Here is an 18,495-nt window from a genome sequence, read left to right on the forward strand (position 1 = left end):
CATCAAGGTGTATGAAGAATGCTTGGGAGCCGTGTTTGCCCCATGCTTTTTCAGCTTTCTTGGAGAATTAGTATACTGGGCTCTGATGGGTTTGAGTTGCCGAGAGAGAGAGTCCCCCGGGTTGTTTGGGCTCACTGGAGCCTTTCTGCAGAGATGTCGAAGTACCTGAGCGTTGAGCTTGTGCTTCAGATGGTGGTGGATTTTCTTCCATGAGAGGACAGGGGCTGTGGAGTGTGGCCTTCTTCCAGAACGGGAGGTGCAGGAGCAGTCTGTCTTCAGGAGACTGGAAGAAAGCGGGAAGGTTGTTCTGGTCTGGAGAGGTGGAAGTCGTCAGGGAAGAGGAGTGAGAGCTCATGCCAAAGGTCAAGTCCGTGCTCGATGTGGAGGGTGGTGTAATCATACAGGAAACTTGTTGGTTAAGGAGGCAAAGCAGAGTCAAAGAGAGAAGGAGAAGAGAAGGGAGGGAGGGTCAGGACAACAAAAAGAAGACAAACAGAAAAGAGTGGAAGGAAGGAAGGAAGGAACAGTGCCAAGCAAGAAGAGCAAGCAATAGCCAAGCATGCAAAAGAAAGAAGAGCGGGAGTAAGGAGGAAAGGATTAGCGAGTTTATTAACATGTCACCAAGGCTATTGCTGTGCCCAGAAATGCGTTGAGCAGAGAACGGAGGAAAGGAAGAAGGAGTGAGAAGTGGAAACCAGAAAGAAATAAAGGAAGATGCTAGGAAGAAATGGAGCAAGGCAGTAATTGAGGAAGGAAGATGACGAGGAGAAAGAAAGAACCGATAAAGTAGATGACTAGCACACACCGACCTTCCCTGTAGACTCCGACGGAGTTAGTCCCTAACAGCCTCCGCCTTGGTTAGTGTCCCTCTCTCCGGCACCGGTGGCCGGTAATTAGCGCTGATGATCCGCAATTAGCGCGGACGGCCCCGGCATTGAGGGCCACCGCCGCGGCGGTGAGGGGACTGGCGATGTGCCAGCGTGGGGTAAAGGAGGGGGCATGGTGGAAAAAGAAGGGAAAGGGGCGTAAAGAAAAGGGCACGGAAGGCAAGAACGAAACGGATAAGGGAGAGAAGGAGGAGGCGGAAGAGGCGGAAGGAGAAAAGAGCAGAAAGAGAAGAAAGGAACGAGGCAAGAGAAGGGAAGAAAAGGAATTGTGGGAAGAAAGAAGGGGACCGTACGAAATGAAACGTCAGAAAGAGGAGGAAGAGGAGGAAGGCAGGCATGCAAGCCAAAGGCAGGCAGTGAGGAGACGGACAGCAAGAGGAAGAGGCGGGGGGAGCAGCCGAGCGAGCGGTGGGAGGTGGCCGGCGCGGGTCCGCGGTCGCTGTCGGGGAGCGTGCGAGGCGGCGGAGCAGCACACGGTGTCGCTGCAGGCTCAGGAACGGCGGCGGAGCGGCGCGGCGGCTCCGCCCCGGTGCGGCGGAGAGCCCGGCTGTGAGCGCGGGGGGGGCGGCGCGGCGCGGTGCAGTCAGCAGAGCCGGCGCGTCCGGGCGGCGGCGGGGAGCCGTGCGGGGCGGGCGGCGGGTGCGATGGGCGTGTGGTGGGCGCCCGCGGTGCGGGTGCTGGTGCTGCAGGCGGCCTGGGCGCTGGGCGGCGGGCAGGTGCGCTACTCGGTGCCGGAGGAAGCCAAGGCCGGGACGGTGGTGGGCCGCCTGGCGCAGGACCTGGGCCTGGAGGCGGGCGAGGCGGAGGCGCGGCGGCTGCGGCTGGTGGCGCAGGGCCGGCGGGCGAGCGTGGAGGTGAGCGGGGCGAGCGGGGCGCTGGTGGTGAGCTCGCGGCTGGACCGGGAGGAGCTGTGCGGGAAGAGCGCGCCGTGCGCCCTGCGCCTGGAGGTGCTGGTGGAGCGGCCGCTGCGCGTCTTCCACGTGGAGCTGGAGGTCACCGACATCAACGACAACGCCCCGCTCTTCCCCGCCGCCCGCAAAAACCTCAGCATCGCAGAATTCACCACGCTGCCGGGGTCCCGGTTCCCGCTGGAGGGCGCGTCGGATGCAGATATCGGAGCCAACGCGCAGCTCTCCTATGCGCTCAGCCCCAACGAGCATTTCGCTCTGGATTTGCATCGCAGTGAAGAGTACCGAGAATCTCTGTTCCTGGTTCTTGCGAAACCGCTGGACCGCGAGTCGGTGGCTGTGCACCGTCTGGTGCTGACGGCGAGTGACGGGGGCCGGCCGCCGCTGACGGGCACGGTGGAGCTGGTTATCTCGGTACTGGACGCCAACGACAACGCGCCCCAGTTCAACCAGTCGGTATATAAAGCGCAGCTGCCGGAGAGCGCTACCGAGGGGACGCTGGTGGCGCGGGTGAACGCCACGGATCCGGACGAGGGAAGCAACAGGGAAATGACTTTTACATCAAACAATGTTTTTCCCCTAAAGGGGTTAAATTTTTTTATTTTAAATCCGAAGTCGGGTGAGATCCGTCTGACGGGCGCCCTGGACTTTGAAGACGTCCGTTCATACGAGATCCAGGTTGAAGCAACAGACAAAGGGACGCCGCCGCTGTCGGGTCACTGCAAGGTGGTGGTGGAGGTGCTGGACGTGAACGACAACGCGCCGGAGGTGTGGGTGACGTCGCTGTCGGTGCCGGTGCCGGAGGACGCGGCGGTGGGGACGGTGGTGGCGCTGCTGAGCGTGTCGGACCGGGACTCGGGGGCGAACGGTCGCGTGCGGTGCGCGGTGTGGCCGGCGTCGCCGTTCGGGCTGGTGGCGACGTTCGCGGGCTCGTACTCGCTGGTGCTGCGGGAGGCGCTGGACCGCGAGCGGGTGGCGGAGTACGAGGTGGAGGTGCGGGCGGAGGACGGCGGGGCGCCGCCGCTGCGCGCCAGCCGCGGGGTGCGCGTGCCGGTGTCGGACGTGAACGACAACGCGCCGGCGTTCGCGCAGGCCGTGTACACGGTGCTGGCGCGGGAGAACAACGCGGCGGGCGCGGAGCTGGCGCGGCTGTGGGCGCGGGACCCGGACGAGGCGGGCAACGGGCGCGTGAGCTACTCGGTGGCGGAGGGCGGCGGCGGCGCGGTGTCGGGCGGGGTGTGGCGGTCGGCGTCGAGCTACGTGTCGGTGGACGCGGAGAGCGGTCGGCTGTGGGCGCTGCAGCCGCTGGACTACGAGGAGCTGCAGGTGCTGCAGTTCGAGGTGCGGGCGGTGGACGCGGGGGAGCCGCCGCTGTGCGGCAACGCGACGGTGCAGCTCTTCGTGGTGGACGAGAACGACAACGCGCCGGCGCTGCTGCCTCCTGCCGGCGGCGGGCCGGGCCCCGGGGCCGCGGGCGAGGCGGCGTCGGGGCCGGGCTCGGGGGCGCTGTGGGCGTGGGCGGCGTGGGGGGCGCCGGCGGGGCAGGTGGTGGCGAAGATCCGCGCGGTGGACGCGGACTCGGGCTACAACGCGTGGCTGCGCTACGAGCTGTGGGAGCCGCGGGGGAAGGGCCCGTTCCGCGTGGGGCTGTACAGCGGCGAGGTGAGCACGGCGCGGGCGCTGGAGGAGGCGGACGGCCCGCGGCAGCGGCTGGTCATCGTGGTGCGGGACCACGGGGAGCCGGCGCGCTCGGTCACGGCCACGCTGAGCGTGTCGCTGGTGGAGGGCGCCGAGGCGGCGCTGGCGGCCGCGGGCTCGTCGGGGCCGGGGCCGGGGCTGCGTGCGGCGGCGGGCGCGGAGGGCGGCGCGGCGGCGGCGGCGGCGGCGTCGACGAACGTGTGGCTGGTGGTGGCCATCTGCGCGGTGTCGAGCCTGTTCCTGCTGGCCGTGGTGCTGTACGGGGCGTCGCGGTGGGCGCCGCGGGCGGCCGTGCTGTCGGGGCCCGGGCCGGCGACGCTGGTGTGCGCCAGCGAGGTGGGGAGCTGGTCGTACTCGCAGCGCCAGAGCCGGAGCCTGTGCGTGACGGACGGCGCGGGCAAGAGCGACCTGATGGTTTTCAGCCCCAACTTCCCGCCGCCGCCCGGCCCCGCGGCGAAGGAGACGCAGCCGGAGCCGCCCGCTCTGCTGGACACGGTCAGTGCCCCCCCCTTCCCCGCCCCTTCCCGCGACGCCCCTGCCCCTCTGTCGCCCTTGTTGCCCGCCCCCCTGGCCGGCGGTGGCGGTGGCCATGCTCAGCCCCCGATGCCCGAGGGTGGTGGTCGCTGAGCAGGTGCTGGAGGCTCCTGACGGGACCGTTGCACCTGCCTTTGTGTCCTTGCCGGAGCCCCTTGACTCTTGGGGTACGGGAGGAATGAAGATCTGGCCGCACCCTGCAGCAGTTCTTGTCCACAGCTGAGGTTTGCTCATCAGCGTTTGGGTTTTTCTGTCAGAGGCTGGAATGAACGCCATTGCTGTTTAGAGCTGTTGCGACATGGCCTTTGGGAAGAGTATTGCTCCCAGGGCTGCCCCATTTCCATCTGAGCTGGCTGAGGCATTCCCGAGCATGAAGAGTCCGCAGTAGAGCATCTGCCCCATATTGTGTGTGTGATGCCTTTCTGTGTTCTTTATGCATTTCCCAGAGTGGGGAATGTAGGATGCCTAGAGGAAAGCACGGGGCAGGATGGCCATAAAGGATTTTTTTAAAGATGATTGTTTCCCAGGCTCCAAGGGCCTGGAGATGGAGGCCATCTGGATCTTGAGACAGTGTGTTTTACTGAGATGCCCACAATGTCCTTGTGGTGTGTTGTCCTTGGCTGGATGCCAGGTGCCTCCTCGAACTACTGTGTCATTCCTATCTACAGTCAAACACAGGGAGAAAACGAGCTGAAAAAACCCCACTTGTGGTCCAAGATAAGGAGTCAGCAGTAAAGTATCTGCCTGACACTGTGTGTGTCTGATGCCTTCATATGTTCTTAATGTTGCTGTCATTGATGGGAAGGGTAAGCAAAAGTAAATTTGAGCCTTGAGGTGACAAAGGAAACTATTTCATGTCCCAGAAGTGAATGTGGCAGTGGCACTGAGTAGGGCCTGTCCTTTTCAATATCAAAAGTCGCACATGTGGAATCCAAGGAAAGCAAAAGGTGTTATTTTCTACCTCCAGTCAGCAGGGGATGTTCAGCCACTTCCCAGGAAGCAGGCCCTCATTCGGAGTAGTGGTTGCTCTGTAAGAGGAATATCATAACTAACTAATGCCCCACCATCGTCCTCCTTTCTGTTAGCTTTTATATCTGAGCAAGCATCATATGGTATGGAATATGCCTTTGGTCACTTTGGGTCACGTGCCCTGGATATGTCCCCTCACAAGATCTTTCCCACCTGTAGCCTTCTGGTGAGAGTGTGGGGAAAGGTTGGAGAGACAGCTTTGGTGCTGTGCAAGCACTGCTCAGCAGTAGTCAAAACAGTGGTGTTTTACCACTGCCTTTCTATCTACCAACAGAAGCACAGCATTATAAGGGCTGCTGTGAGGCTCAGCCAGACCCAATAGAGTTGTCTGAGGTTCTGAAGATGCCACACCATAGTGTCCCTGGTGCTGCTGCCTGCCTGACATAGGCAAAGTGTTGGTAAGAGGCGATGAAATGCAGACTGCTGAATGTTGTCTGATGAACGTTTTCACTGCTGTCTTGGGAAGGGTGTTGTGGGAGGTTAGTGCTTCAACCTGCTGTCCTTGTGTGCTGTTTGGCATCTATAGTAGCTTCCACAGCCGTTGATGCTGCCAGGATGGTTCCGCGGTCATCCTCAGTCAGGATTTGTAAGGGCACATGATGAGGTGGATGTAACCTTTGTGGTCTTGACTTCCCCTGCTTGTGCAGTTGCACATTGGCTTTGGTAGGAACGTGTGTGTGTGGTATGCCATTGCACGCACAGCTCATTCTGATGTGTGCATGTTCAGAGAAAAGCCTGCAGAGCAGCCCAGCTCTGGGTTTAGGTGGCACAAATTCCCCCACCCGGTTGACATGGTGAGATTGCTTGCGCTTCAGCATCTGGTGTTGTTCTGTCCAAGAATAAGATCTGTGTGGAGTGGGATCAGAGGTGTCAGAGCTCTGATCGCAGAATCCTTAAGAACTCCATTTCTATATGAAATTGCTGAAAAGGCACAAAGCATCCAGGCAGATTCCGTCTGCTGTCCTTGTGTAATAGTGGTCATCTACAGGAGTTTCCACAGCCATTGATGTTGCCGTGTTGGTTCCTCGATCCTCCTCAGGCAGGATTTTAACAGGGAGGTAAGGAGGTGTGTGTGACCTTTGGGTGCTCAACTTTCCCTACTCGTCTGGTCTCAGGAGAGATGGTGTGTCCTCTTGCCAGTGTTGACTCATTCTGATACGTGCACATAGACACGAAACCCTGCACAGCAGCACAGCTCTGGTGTTGTGTCGTGGAAATTCTCCCACCCAACTGATATTTTGGGTGTGCTTGCGTTTCAGCCTTTGGTGTGGTTCTCTCAAGGAATAAAATCCCTGCAGAGTGGGATCTGAGGTGTCCCAGCTGTAATCACAGACACTCTAAAAACGTGCAGCTCTGTGGTGTTTCCATTGGAGATTGCTGAGAAGGCAGAAGGCTTCCGGGTGCAGTTCATGTGTCTGGGAAGAGTCTGCCAGGCACTGTGTGGCTTTGCATTCCTCCGTAGTTTCTTTCTGCCAGTTGTGAGGGAAGGTGAGGATGTGCAAACGCCTGGGTTGTGCTCAGAGTGGGGTTTAGAGCTGGGGCATGTTGTTGGGTTAGAGCAGTATCTGGGTCTTGCCGTTGTGATCCTGCTAGTGGCACCGAGTAGGGCCTGGTCATGTGTTAAGGGTGAGGGTGACTTTGAGCGGGGAAGAGGGTTGCCTGGGGGGAATGGAGATGCTGGGTTGAACACGGCCTGTGTCATTGTGGGAGGACTGGAGAATGTCTGCTCAGCCCTGGAGATGACATTTGCCATGGCACGGGACAGAGTATATTCCAGTAGAAATCCTTGAGAAGACTCCCAGCACACTCTGCTACTTTCCCACAACCTTCTTGGGACCTCCAGAAGTTCCACATATGGTAAGGCACTGGTGATCTTTGTGGTATTACTGATTTTTAAGTCTCATGATAGACATGCCTTTAGTTCCTTTCTTTTGACATGGAATGTTACTGCTCAAAAGGAAAATTTTGCACATTTTGGTCACAGAGCCACCCTTCACCGAATATCTCTGTGTTATCTTTCTGCTCTGAGTCTTGCTAAGCAGGGGAAGAAGTTCTCTCTCTATTCAAGATGTTGGCAGTCCTTGGGTTTCAGTACGGTGAAATGGGTCCCTTTGGTTTCCTTCTCTGCTCTTACCAAAACCTCCCACCCTTTTGTGTTTTTCTTCTCTCTCATTGGCAGTGTGTTGGTAATGGTTGGTGAGATGCAGCCTGCTGAGTTCTGCAGCTGTCAGTCAGGTTGCAGATATTTCAGTGGCTGGCCATCAGTGTAAGATGTTGCTTTTCCCACTCTCTGGAGCCGAGGTTGACATTCACAAAATGTCCTTGGCTTTCACGTCTCCCTCTTGCTTCCGCTGTGATAGCAGTACATAATGGAGCACTGCGCACTGTTGAGTGGTTTCAAAGCTTTTAGAGAACTATAGTAGTTTCTTTCTTGACAGAAATCACTGTTAATTTTAAGGTAAAATGTCTCTCAGAGCCAACTGGCCTGTCCTGAAAATGTTTCTTTTCCAGAAGAAGCAACCACGAATTCTACAGGTGAGTTTCTTGTACCTAAAGAGGCTGTATTTGAGATACTGTACTTCTGTTCCCGTTCAGTCGTGGTACCTTCATGTTGGGTCAACCAAATGTGTCCTGGATCGTAATGCCTATAGGTTTGGACAGCAAAGCACCGCCACCTGCTTTTGTTCCTGCTTCTGCTGCTTGCAGGAACAGCATGAGCTGATGGCAGAAGGACAGATGGGGAGGACCCCAGTGCGTTTCCGGGAGTGGATGTGTTTAGCATAGATGGGATTTCATATCCAAACCTCTGTGGTCTTCCCTTCGTGGCGTTTGTTTGGCTGAGTGACGCATGGCTCACATTAATGATGGAGTTCATGGGTACCAAGGTTCTTGGAGTGTTGTTCTGGCAGTGCGTGCCTGCCTGCAAGAAGAGGCAAGGGCTTGACACGTGGTGAGCAGCTGGAAAAAAAAAAAGCTCTTCATCGGGGTGCAGGGAGAGTGCTTGGGAGCTGTGGTTGTGCCATGCTTTTTCAGCCTTCTTGGAGGATTGTTTGCTGGGCTGGATTTCCCGAAGGGAAGACTGCCCTGGATTTCCTGAACTCTTTGGAGCCTGTTTCATGGAGGTCTGAGGACCTGGGCCTTGGGCTTTTGTCTCTGATGGCGGTGGATTGTGTTCTGATGTGGCAGAGCTGTTCTTTGCCATGTGATGGCCTTGCTGTGTTGTTCGCTGGATCCTTGAGAGGACTGTATGAAAGGAAGAAGCAAGCATGTAAGAGGGAAAGAAGAGAAAGAATGGAAAGAAGGAAGAGATGGTATGGGAGATGACCAGCATCACCGCCGTTATCTCTGCATGCCGAATGGAGGTGAGGAGCTCGGCATCCTGGGTGCTCCAAGGCGCTGTGCAAGGCTTGATGAAAGGTGGTGAGGAAGAGGAATGGGAGCTCATGCCTGAGAGGGCATGTCCGTGCTGCATGGGGTGAGGGTGATGTAGTCATCTAGAAAAGATGTTTGTGAAGGAGCCAAGGAAGAGACAAAGAGAGGACAGGGACGAGAAGGTGGAAGAAGAGCAGGGCGGAAGGAAAAATGTAGAGAAAGTGAAGGAAACGAGAACGAAGCAAGCAACAGAGAGAAAGAAGATAAAGGATGATAAGATGAATGAGTTTATTAGCATGCCGATCGCTCTGGATTCCTATACACAGAAAGGCGGGGAGGGAGATAAAGGGAGAGATAACGAAAGGAGGAAAGAGTGGAAGAGAGAAAGAGAGGAATTAATGAAGGAAGACGACAAAGACGAGAATGATGAGGTAACCATAAAGCAGATGACCAGGGCGCGCCGATGTTATATTGTATGAGTATAGTAGAAGGAAGGTGAAAGAGAAGGAAGGAAACTATGGGAGTAAAAGGCAAGGAAGAAGGGAAGGGCTGATGAGAAGATGTCCAGGACGGGACGACATCACCTGTAGACGCTGAACGGCTTCGGTCCCTAACAGCCTCCGCCTTGGTTAGTGTCCCTCTCTCCGGCACCGGTGGCCGGTAATTAGCGCTGATGGTCCGCAATTAGCGCTGATGGCCCCGGCATTGAGGGTCTCCAGCGGCGGTGAGGGGACTGGCGATGTGCCACGTGGGGTAAAGGAGGGGGCATGGTGGAAAAAGAAGGGAAAGGGGCGTAAAGGAAAGGGCACGGAAGGCAAGAACGAAAAGGATAAGGGAGAGAAGGAGGAGGCGGAACAGGCGGAAGGAGAAAAGAGCAGAAAGAGAAGAAAGGAACGAGGCAAGAGAAGGGAAGAAAAGGAATTGTGGGAAGAAAGAAGGGGACCGTACGAAATGAAACGTCAGAAAGAGGAGGAAGAGGAGGAAGGCAGGCATGCAAGCCAAAGGCAGGCAGTGAGGAGACGGACAGCAAGAGGAAGAGGCGGGAGGAGCAGCCGAGCGAGCGAGCGGGGAGGTGGCCGGCGCGGGTCCGCGGTCGCTGTCGGGGAGCGTGCGAGGCGGCGGAGCAGCACACGGTGTCGCTGCAGGCTCAGGAACGGCGGCGGAGCGGCGCGGCGGCTCCGCCCCGGTGCGGCGGAGAGCCCGGCTGTGAGCGCGGGGGGGGCGGCGCGGCGCGGTGCGGTCAGCAGAGCCGGCGCGTCCGGGCGGCGGCGGGGAGCCGTGCGGGGCCCGTGCGGGAAGGGCGGCGGGCGCGATGGGCGTGTGGTGGGCGCCCGCGGTGCGGGTGCTGGTGCTGCAGGCGGCCTGGGCGCTGGGCGGCGGGCAGGTGCGCTACTCGGTGCCGGAGGAAGCCAAGGCCGGGACGGTGGTGGGCCGCCTGGCGCAGGACCTGGGCCTGGAGGCGGGCGAGGCGGAGGCGCGGCGGCTGCGGCTGGTGGCGCAGGGCCGGCGGGCGAGCGTGGAGGTGAGCGGGGCGAGCGGGGCGCTGGTGGTGAGCTCGCGGCTGGACCGGGAGGAGCTGTGCGGGAAGAGCGCGCCGTGCGCCCTGCGCCTGGAGGTGCTGGTGGAGCGGCCGCTGCGCGTCTTCCACGTGGAGCTGGAGGTCACCGACATCAACGACAACGCCCCGCTCTTCCCCGCCGCCCGCAAAAACCTCAGTTTATCGGAGAACTCCCCTCCTGGGTCCCGGTTCCCGCTGGAGGGCGCGTCGGATGCAGATACCGGAGCCAACGCGCAGCTCTCCTATGCGCTCAGCCCCAACGAGCACTTCGCCTTGGATTTGCAAAAATCGAATGATCGAAATGTAGTACCCGATCTTCTTTTAACGAAACCGCTGGACCGCGAGTCGGTGGCTGTGCACCGTCTGGTGCTGACGGCGAGTGACGGGGGCCGGCCGCCGCTGACGGGCACGGTGGAGCTGGTGATTTCGGTGCTGGACGCCAACGACAACGCGCCCCAGTTCAACCAGTCGGTGTATAAAGCGCAGCTGCCGGAGAGCGCTACCGAGGGGACGCTGGTGGCGCGGGTGAACGCCACGGATCCGGACGAGGGAGTTAACAGTGAGGTGACATATACTGTTACCAGTTTCATTCCCCCGAGTGGAAGAGATGTGATTACCGTGAATCCGATTACAGGGGAGATCCGTCTAACGGGCGCCTTGGATTTTGAAGACGTCAGTGTATTTGATTTTCGTATTGAAGCCAGAGACAAAGGCTGGCCGCCGCTGTCGGGTCACTGCAGCGTGGAGCTGGAGGTGCTGGACGTGAACGACAACGCGCCGGAGGTGTGGGTGACGTCGCTGTCGGTGCCGGTGCCGGAGGACGCGGCGGTGGGGACGGTGGTGGCGCTGCTGAGCGTGTCGGACCGGGACTCGGGGGCGAACGGTCGCGTGCGGTGCGCGGTGTGGCCGGCGTCGCCGTTCGGGCTGGTGGCGACGTTCGCGGGCTCGTACTCGCTGGTGCTGCGGGAGGCGCTGGACCGCGAGCGGGTGGCGGAGTACGAGGTGGAGGTGCGGGCGGAGGACGGCGGGGCGCCGCCGCTGCGCGCCAGCCGCGGGGTGCGCGTGCCGGTGTCGGACGTGAACGACAACGCGCCGGCGTTCGCGCAGGCCGTGTACACGGTGCTGGCGCGGGAGAACAACGCGGCGGGCGCGGAGCTGGCGCGGCTGTGGGCGCGGGACCCGGACGAGGCGGGCAACGGGCGCGTGAGCTACTCGGTGGCGGAGGGCGGCGGCGGCGCGGTGTCGGGCGGGGTGTGGCGGTCGGCGTCGAGCTACGTGTCGGTGGACGCGGAGAGCGGTCGGCTGTGGGCGCTGCAGCCGCTGGACTACGAGGAGCTGCAGGTGCTGCAGTTCGAGGTGCGGGCGGTGGACGCGGGGGAGCCGCCGCTGTGCGGCAACGCGACGGTGCAGCTCTTCGTGGTGGACGAGAACGACAACGCGCCGGCGCTGCTGCCTCCTGCCGGCGGCGGGCCGGGCCCCGGGGCCGCGGGCGAGGCGGCGTCGGGGCCGGGCTCGGGGGCGCTGTGGGCGTGGGCGGCGTGGGGGGCGCCGGCGGGGCAGGTGGTGGCGAAGATCCGCGCGGTGGACGCGGACTCGGGCTACAACGCGTGGCTGCGCTACGAGCTGTGGGAGCCGCGGGGGAAGGGCCCGTTCCGCGTGGGGCTGTACAGCGGCGAGGTGAGCACGGCGCGGGCGCTGGAGGAGGCGGACGGCCCGCGGCAGCGGCTGGTCATCGTGGTGCGGGACCACGGGGAGCCGGCGCGCTCGGTCACGGCCACGCTGAGCGTGTCGCTGGTGGAGGGCGCCGAGGCGGCGCTGGCGGCCGCGGGCTCGTCGGGGCCGGGGCCGGGGCTGCGTGCGGCGGCGGGCGCGGAGGGCGGCGCGGCGGCGGCGGCGGCGGCGTCGACGAACGTGTGGCTGGTGGTGGCCATCTGCGCGGTGTCGAGCCTGTTCCTGCTGGCCGTGGTGCTGTACGGGGCGTCGCGGTGGGCGCCGCGGGCGGCCGTGCTGTCGGGGCCCGGGCCGGCGACGCTGGTGTGCGCCAGCGAGGTGGGGAGCTGGTCGTACTCGCAGCGCCAGAGCCGGAGCCTGTGCGTGACGGACGGCGCGGGCAAGAGCGACCTGATGGTTTTCAGCCCCAACTTCCCGCCGCCGCCCGGCCCGGCGGCGAAGGAGACGCAGCCGGAGCCGCCCGCTCTGCTGGACACGGTCAGTGCCCCCCCCTTCCCCGCCCCTTCCCGCGACGCCCCTGCCCCTCTGTCGCCCTTGTTGCCCGCCCCCCTGGCCGGCGGTGGCGGTGGCCATGCTCAGCCCCCGATGCCCGAGGGTGGTGGTCGCTGAGCAGGTGCTGGAGGCTCCTGACGGGACCGTTGCACCTGCCTTTGTGTCCTTGCCGGAGCCCCTTGACTCTTGGGGTACGGGAGGAATGAAGATCTGGCCGCACCCTGCAGCAATTCTTGTCCACAGCTGAGGTTTGCTCATCAGCGTTTGGGTTTTTCTGTCAGAGGCTGGAATGAACGCCATTGCTGTTTAGAGCTGTTGCGACATGGCCTTTGGGAAGAGTATTGCTCCCAGGGCTGCCCCATTTCCATCTGAGCTGGCTGAGGCATTCCCGAGCATGAAGAGTCCGCAGTAGAGCATCTGCCCCATATTGTGTGTGTGATGCCTTTCTGTGTTCTTTATGTTGCTGTCATTGATGGGAAGGGTAAGCCAAAGTAGGTTTGAGACCTGAGGTGGGAAAGGAAATCATGTCACGTCCCAGAAGTGAATGTGGGACTGGCCTCAGTAGGGCCTGGACCATGTCGTGATGTGAAAGGTGACTTTAAGCTGTGGGAAGACTTGCCTGCAGGAACTAGAAATCCTTGGGAAGATCATAGGCCATGTCCTAAGATGGTAAGTATGGGAGATGATGCGTTTGTCTTGAGCATCTATGTGCCAGAGGAGAGGAATGTGGGGTGCCTAGAGGAAAGCATTAAGCGGGATGGCCATAAAGGATTCTTTTAAAGATGACTGTTTCCCAAGCTCCAAGGGCCTGGAGTTGGAGGCCATCTGGATCTTGAGACAGTGTGTGTTACTGAGATGCCCACAATGTCCTTGTGGTGTGTTGTCCTTGGCTGGATGCCAGGTGCCTCCCCCCAGCCTGAGCTGCTGTATCATTTGTATCATTCCACTCTTTAGCCAAACACGGGGAAAAAGTAAGCTGAAAAAACCCCGCTTGTGATCCAAGATAAGGAGTCAGCGGTAAAGTATCTGCCTGACACTGGGAGTGTGATGATGTCATATGATCTTAATGTTACTGTCATTGATGGGAAGGGTAAGTAAAAGTAGGTTTGAGCCTTGAGGTGGGAAAGGAAACGGTGTCATGTCCCAGAAGTGAATGTGGCAGTGGCACTGAGTAGGGCCTGTCTCTGTCCGTGTCAGAAGTTGCACTCGTGGAATCTAAGGAAAGCAAAAGGAGTTATTCTCCTATCTCCAGTCAGCAGGTGATGTTCAGCCATTCCCAGGAAGCAGGCCCTCCAGTAGGGGTAGTGTTTGCTCTGTAAGACAATTGTTGTAAGGAACGAATGCCCCACCATCGTCCTCCTTTCTGTTAGCTTTTATATCTGAGCAAACATCATATGGTATGGAATATGCCTTTGGTCACTTCTGGTCAGCTGCCCTGGCTTTGTCCCCTCCTGAGATCTTGCTGACCTCTGGTGGTGATTGTTCCCCAGGCACTATTTAGTCCTTATTTCTATTGTTGGCTACTGATCATGCTGGTAACAGCTGTGGTTTCTTGTGGAAAACTCTGTCCTCCTCCTCTTTGTTTCGCCTTTGCAAGAGAGGTGATGCCAGGTGTCATCTCCCAGGTATGTGGTTTCCATCTGTGAGGCTGAAGTATTACAAAACATGAAAGCTCAGTGGCCGAGTGTGCCTTGCACTGTGTGTATGATATCATTGCTATGGTTTTTATGGTGCTTCCATTGGTGGGAACGGTTGTGGATATGTGTTCCTGGCTGGAGAAGTGGCGTGGCATACACATCAACCTCCTCAACCAAATTCTCCTATGCAGTAGATATGATTTGCTTTATTGGTGAGCTCCTCAACAATGTGCGTTGGTCTCTCTCAGCATGAAATCAATGTCCTTTGCTATTAGAGCTGTCCCAACATGACCTCAACAAAGACTGTTGCTCTCAGGTGTGTAACATTTCCATCTGAAATTGCCAAAGCATTGCCAGTCCTGAAGGGCCTGCTGCAGAGAGTTTGCTGGACACAGTGTATGTGATACCATTTGTATGCCTTTTATGGTGCTGTCATTGATGGGAAGGGGAAGCAAAAGTTGGACTGAACCTTGGGGTGGGAAAGAAACAGTGGCATGTCACAGAGGTGCATGTGGCAGTGACACTGAGAAGGGCCTGGCTTTCTTATGAAACCCTCTGTCCTCCTCCTCTTTCATTCTGCGTTGCAAGAGACATGATGCAGGGTGACAGCTGGGCCTTCCAGGTTTTCTCTCCCGGTGGTGTAATTTCTTGATTTTGTTTGGCTCTCCAGGGTAATTTTAAAAGTCAGAAAGGAAATAGGGACTTTTGCTATGGTTTTCTTCCAAGTATGTTGTTACTGTAGTTTGTGGTGCAAAGTGTTCAGGCAGAGGCGTGTGACCCAAGACAGGTGTTAGAAACGGGCATTTTCTCTTCCTGCTGCCCCTTTCTGCCAGGTTGTGGACTGCATTGCTGGCCGGTGAAATGTCGTGTCATACTGTGGCCCGTTTTGATGTTCTTTCAACGTTTGATCAGCAGTGGCAACCTTAAAGAACCCATGTAAAACCTTGTTTTCAACCAAAAAAACAAACATCCCCAGACTGTCCTACCCCCTTCGAGAACATCCATCACAGTGCTGTGCTTGTTCAGCATTTTGGTTGCTCTCTTACTGCATGAAGTCAATACCCACTGCCATTAGAGCTGTCCCGATATCATGGGTTTATGAAAGGCAGGTCCCGCTTGACTGACCTGATCTCCTTCTCTGACAACATGTCCTGCCTAGTGGGTGAGGCAAAGGCTGTGGGTGTTGTCTACCTGGGCTTTAGTAAAGCCTTTGATCTTGTTTCCCACAGCATTCTCCTGGAGAAACTGGCCGCTCGTGGCTTGGGTGGGTGTACTCTTTGCTGGGTAAAAGGCTGGCTGTCTGGCCAAGCCCAAAGAGGGGTGTTGAATGGATTTAAAGCGAGTTGGGGGCTGGTCACAAGTGGTGTTCCCCAGGGTTCAGTACTGGGAGGGGGGCAGTTCTGTTTAACCTCTTTATCAGTGGTCTGTGTGACGGGATCAGGTTAAGTTTGCAGATGACAGCAAGCTGGGCAAAAGTGTGTATCTGGTTGAGGGTAGGAAGGCTCTGCAGAGGGATCCAGACAGGTTGGGCCAGTGGGCTGAGGCCCATTGTATGGGGTTCAACAAGGCTCAGTGCCAAGTCCTGCACTTGGGTCACAACAACCCTCGCAACACTGCAGGCTGTGGGAAGAGTGGCTGCAAAGCATCCCAGAGGAAAAGAACCTGGGAGCGTTGTTTGATGGCTGGCTGTATATGAACTGGCAGTGTGCCCAGGTGGCCCTGAAGGGCCCTAGCATCCTGGCTTGTATCAGAAATAGTGTGGCCATCAGGACAAGGGAAATGATTGCGCCCCTGTACTCGGCACTGATGAGGCTGCAGCTTGAATAACAGTGTTCAGTTTTGGGCCCCTCACTGTGAGAATGACATTGAGGTGCCAGAGTGAGTCGGAAGAAGAGCAATGAAGCTGGGGAAGGGTCAAGCCCAAGTCTTATGAGGAGCGGCTGAGGGAACTGGCATTGTTTGGTTTGGAGAAAAGGTGGCTTGGGAGACCTCTACAACTACCTGAGAGGAGGTTGTAGCAAGCTGAGTGTGGGTCTCTTTTTCTCAAGCAGCAAGTGATAGGATGAGAGTAAATGGCCTTAAGTAGTGCCAGAGGAGGTTTAGATTGCATATTAGGAAACAATTCTTCTCCTAAGAGTTGGTCAAGCATTGGAACAGGTGGCCCAGGGGAGTGGTTGTGTCACTGTCCCTGGAAGTATCTGAAAGATGTGGTGCTTAGAGACATGGTTTAGTGCTGGACTTGGCAGTGTTAGGTTAATGATTTGACTCGGTGGTGTCTAGGGTCTTGTGCAACACAAATGATTCTATGATCATCTTTGGAAATAGTATTGCTTGGCGGTGTGTAAGATTTCCATCTGAGACTGCTAAAGCATTGCGAAACACGAAGGGCAAGCTGCAGAGAGTCTGCTGGACACGGTGTATATGACACCGTCTGTATGCTTTTCCATAGTGCTCTCACTTACAAAAAGGGTCTGCAAAGCTGGGCTGAAAGGAAACTGGCATGTTTGTGGCCATGACTGTGGCAGTGGTGCTGAGTGGGGCCTGGGCGTCTCCTGATGCGAAGGGTGATCTTGAGCAGTGGGAAGACTTGCCTGAGGGAACTGGAAATTTGATGTTCTCCATGCTGTTCCTGACAGGTGAGAAGTCATCTGCCATATGCAGCTTTGGTCACTTGCTTTTAATGGGGAACGGTGTTGGTCAAGCAGAAGCTTTTTCAAATTTGATCAGATTTGGCCAGCCTTCTCTGAATCTCTCTTTGGTTACCTCTTGTGGGAGAAGAGAATGGAGAATGTCTGATCATTCCTGACGGGAGATGAGAGAGACGTATGAGAGGAGGATAGAGAATGTCTGAAGAGAGCTGTATGTGAGGAGGATGGAGAATGTCTGATCTGACAGGAGGTAAGAGAGCAACTGGGTCTTACAAAGGAAAGTAAGAAAGATAAACATGGCTATCTAGTCAAAAGGTGTTTAATGATTATGGCTTTTGTTGACTGCTGGTGATGCTGGTAGTAACTGTGGTTTGTTTTGGAAAACTTTGCCCTTTTCCTCTTTGTCTCTCCTTTGCAGGAGAGGTGATGCCAGTTGGTATCTCCCAGGTGTGTGATGCATCTGAGATGGGTGAAGCATTGCCAGACATGAAGGGTCACTTATAGAGAGTCGCCTGAACCCTGGGTATATGATACCATGTGTATGGGTTTTATGGTGCTTTCATTGATACGAATGGTTGTGGATGTGCATTCCTGGCTGATGAAGTGGAATGACATACACTGGCTTGTTAATGATGTTCTTTACATTTTTACATCAGCAGCCACATGTATACAGAAGCCCTGGAAACCTTCTTTTCAACAAGACCCCACAGCCAGCAGAGAAAGAAACAGAACCTCTAATAACAAACACCCAAACCGGAATTCTCCTATGGAAGCAATATGATCCGTTACAGGGGAGTGCTTGTCAGCGTGTGGTTGGTTGTATCAGTGTTATGAAATCTTACCGTTGCCATTTAGAGTGGTTCCAACATCACCTTTGGTAGGGCAGAGACTGCTGGACTTGGTGTCTCTGATAATATCTGTATGGGGTTTTTATGGTGCTCCCATTGCTGGGAAGGGTCTACAATATTAGGTATGAGCCCTGGAGTGGTAAAAAGAAACAGTGGCATGTTGCAGAGCGGAGTGTGGCAGTGGTCCAGTGTAGGGCCTGGTCATCCCTTGCTGTGAAGGCTGACCTTGAGAAATGGGAAGACATGTCTGAGGGAATTGGAAATCCTTGGGAATACCATGGGCCATGTCTTGCAGTGGTCCCCTAGTCACTATTTACTGCCCTATTAGCATTGCTGACTGCTGATCATGCTGGTGTCATGTGTGGTTTCTTATCAAAAACTCTGTCCTCTTCTTTGATTCTCTTCTGCAAGAGCTGTGATGCAAGATGACAACTGGGACGTCAGTGTTGTCTCTTTTGGTTGGCCCACCCACATCACTGTGAAAATAGGGAAGGTATTGGGGACTTTTACGATGTTCTTTATCCAAGTATGTTGTTACTCTGCCTGGTAGGATGAGGTGTTTAGGAAGAGGAATGTGATGAAGGAAGGTGTTTCCTTTTTCTTTTCCTGCCCTTCTGAACTGGATTGTGGGCTTGTGTTCTTGGCCAGGCAGGTAGTGTGACCATACACAGGCCTGCTTTGATCTTACTTTAATGTTTCCACCAGCAGCCATATCCTTACAAAACCCCTGGAAATCCTCTTTTTTTTAGAGAAAAACAAAAAACAAGCCAATCCATACTCAACACAAATTTTTCCAGTGCAGTAGATCTCATTGGTGACACTGATGTGTTCATCAGCATTTGGGTTGCTCTTTCACAGCACAAAATCAATGCCCTTGGCCTTTAGAGTTCTTCATAGATCACCTCTATAACTAGTATTGCTCCCAGGTACGTAATGCCTCTGCCTGTGATTGGTGAAGCCACAGGAGCGTGTGGCATGTGGTGGAGGTGAATGTGGCAGTGGCGCTGAGTAGGGCCTGGCCATGTCCTGATGTGTAGGGTAATCTTGAGCAGTGGGAAGACTTGCCTGAATTGGAAATCCTTGGGAAGACCATGGGCTATGTTGTAAGAGAGAGTGGGATGTGAAGTGCTTGTCTTGAGAACACGTGCCCCAG

The 18,495-nt window shown here is 56.8% G+C and overlaps 2 protein-coding genes across 2 annotated transcripts; both read left to right on the forward strand.

Moving 5' to 3' along the window:
* The first annotated feature begins 1,522 nt into the window (after positions 1–1,522).
* LOC129736679 (protocadherin alpha-2-like) lies at positions 1,523–4,226 on the forward strand. Its single transcript, XM_055719221.1, has one exon. It carries the CDS (start codon positions 1,532–1,534, stop codon positions 4,118–4,120), a length of 2,589 nt encoding a protein of 862 aa, XP_055575196.1. The 5' UTR covers positions 1,523–1,531; the 3' UTR covers positions 4,121–4,226.
* A 5,426-nt stretch (positions 4,227–9,652) lies between these two features.
* Positions 9,653–12,326, forward strand: LOC129736632 (protocadherin alpha-13-like). Its single transcript, XM_055718441.1, has one exon. The coding sequence runs from the start codon at positions 9,741–9,743 to the stop codon at positions 12,324–12,326; it is 2,586 nt and encodes an 861-aa protein (XP_055574416.1). The 5' UTR covers positions 9,653–9,740.
* Positions 12,327–18,495: the final 6,169 nt, after the last annotated feature.

Source organism: Falco cherrug, chromosome 8, assembly GCF_023634085.1.
Source record: "Falco cherrug isolate bFalChe1 chromosome 8, bFalChe1.pri, whole genome shotgun sequence".
NCBI classification, from domain to species: Eukaryota; Metazoa; Chordata; class Aves; order Falconiformes; family Falconidae; genus Falco; species Falco cherrug.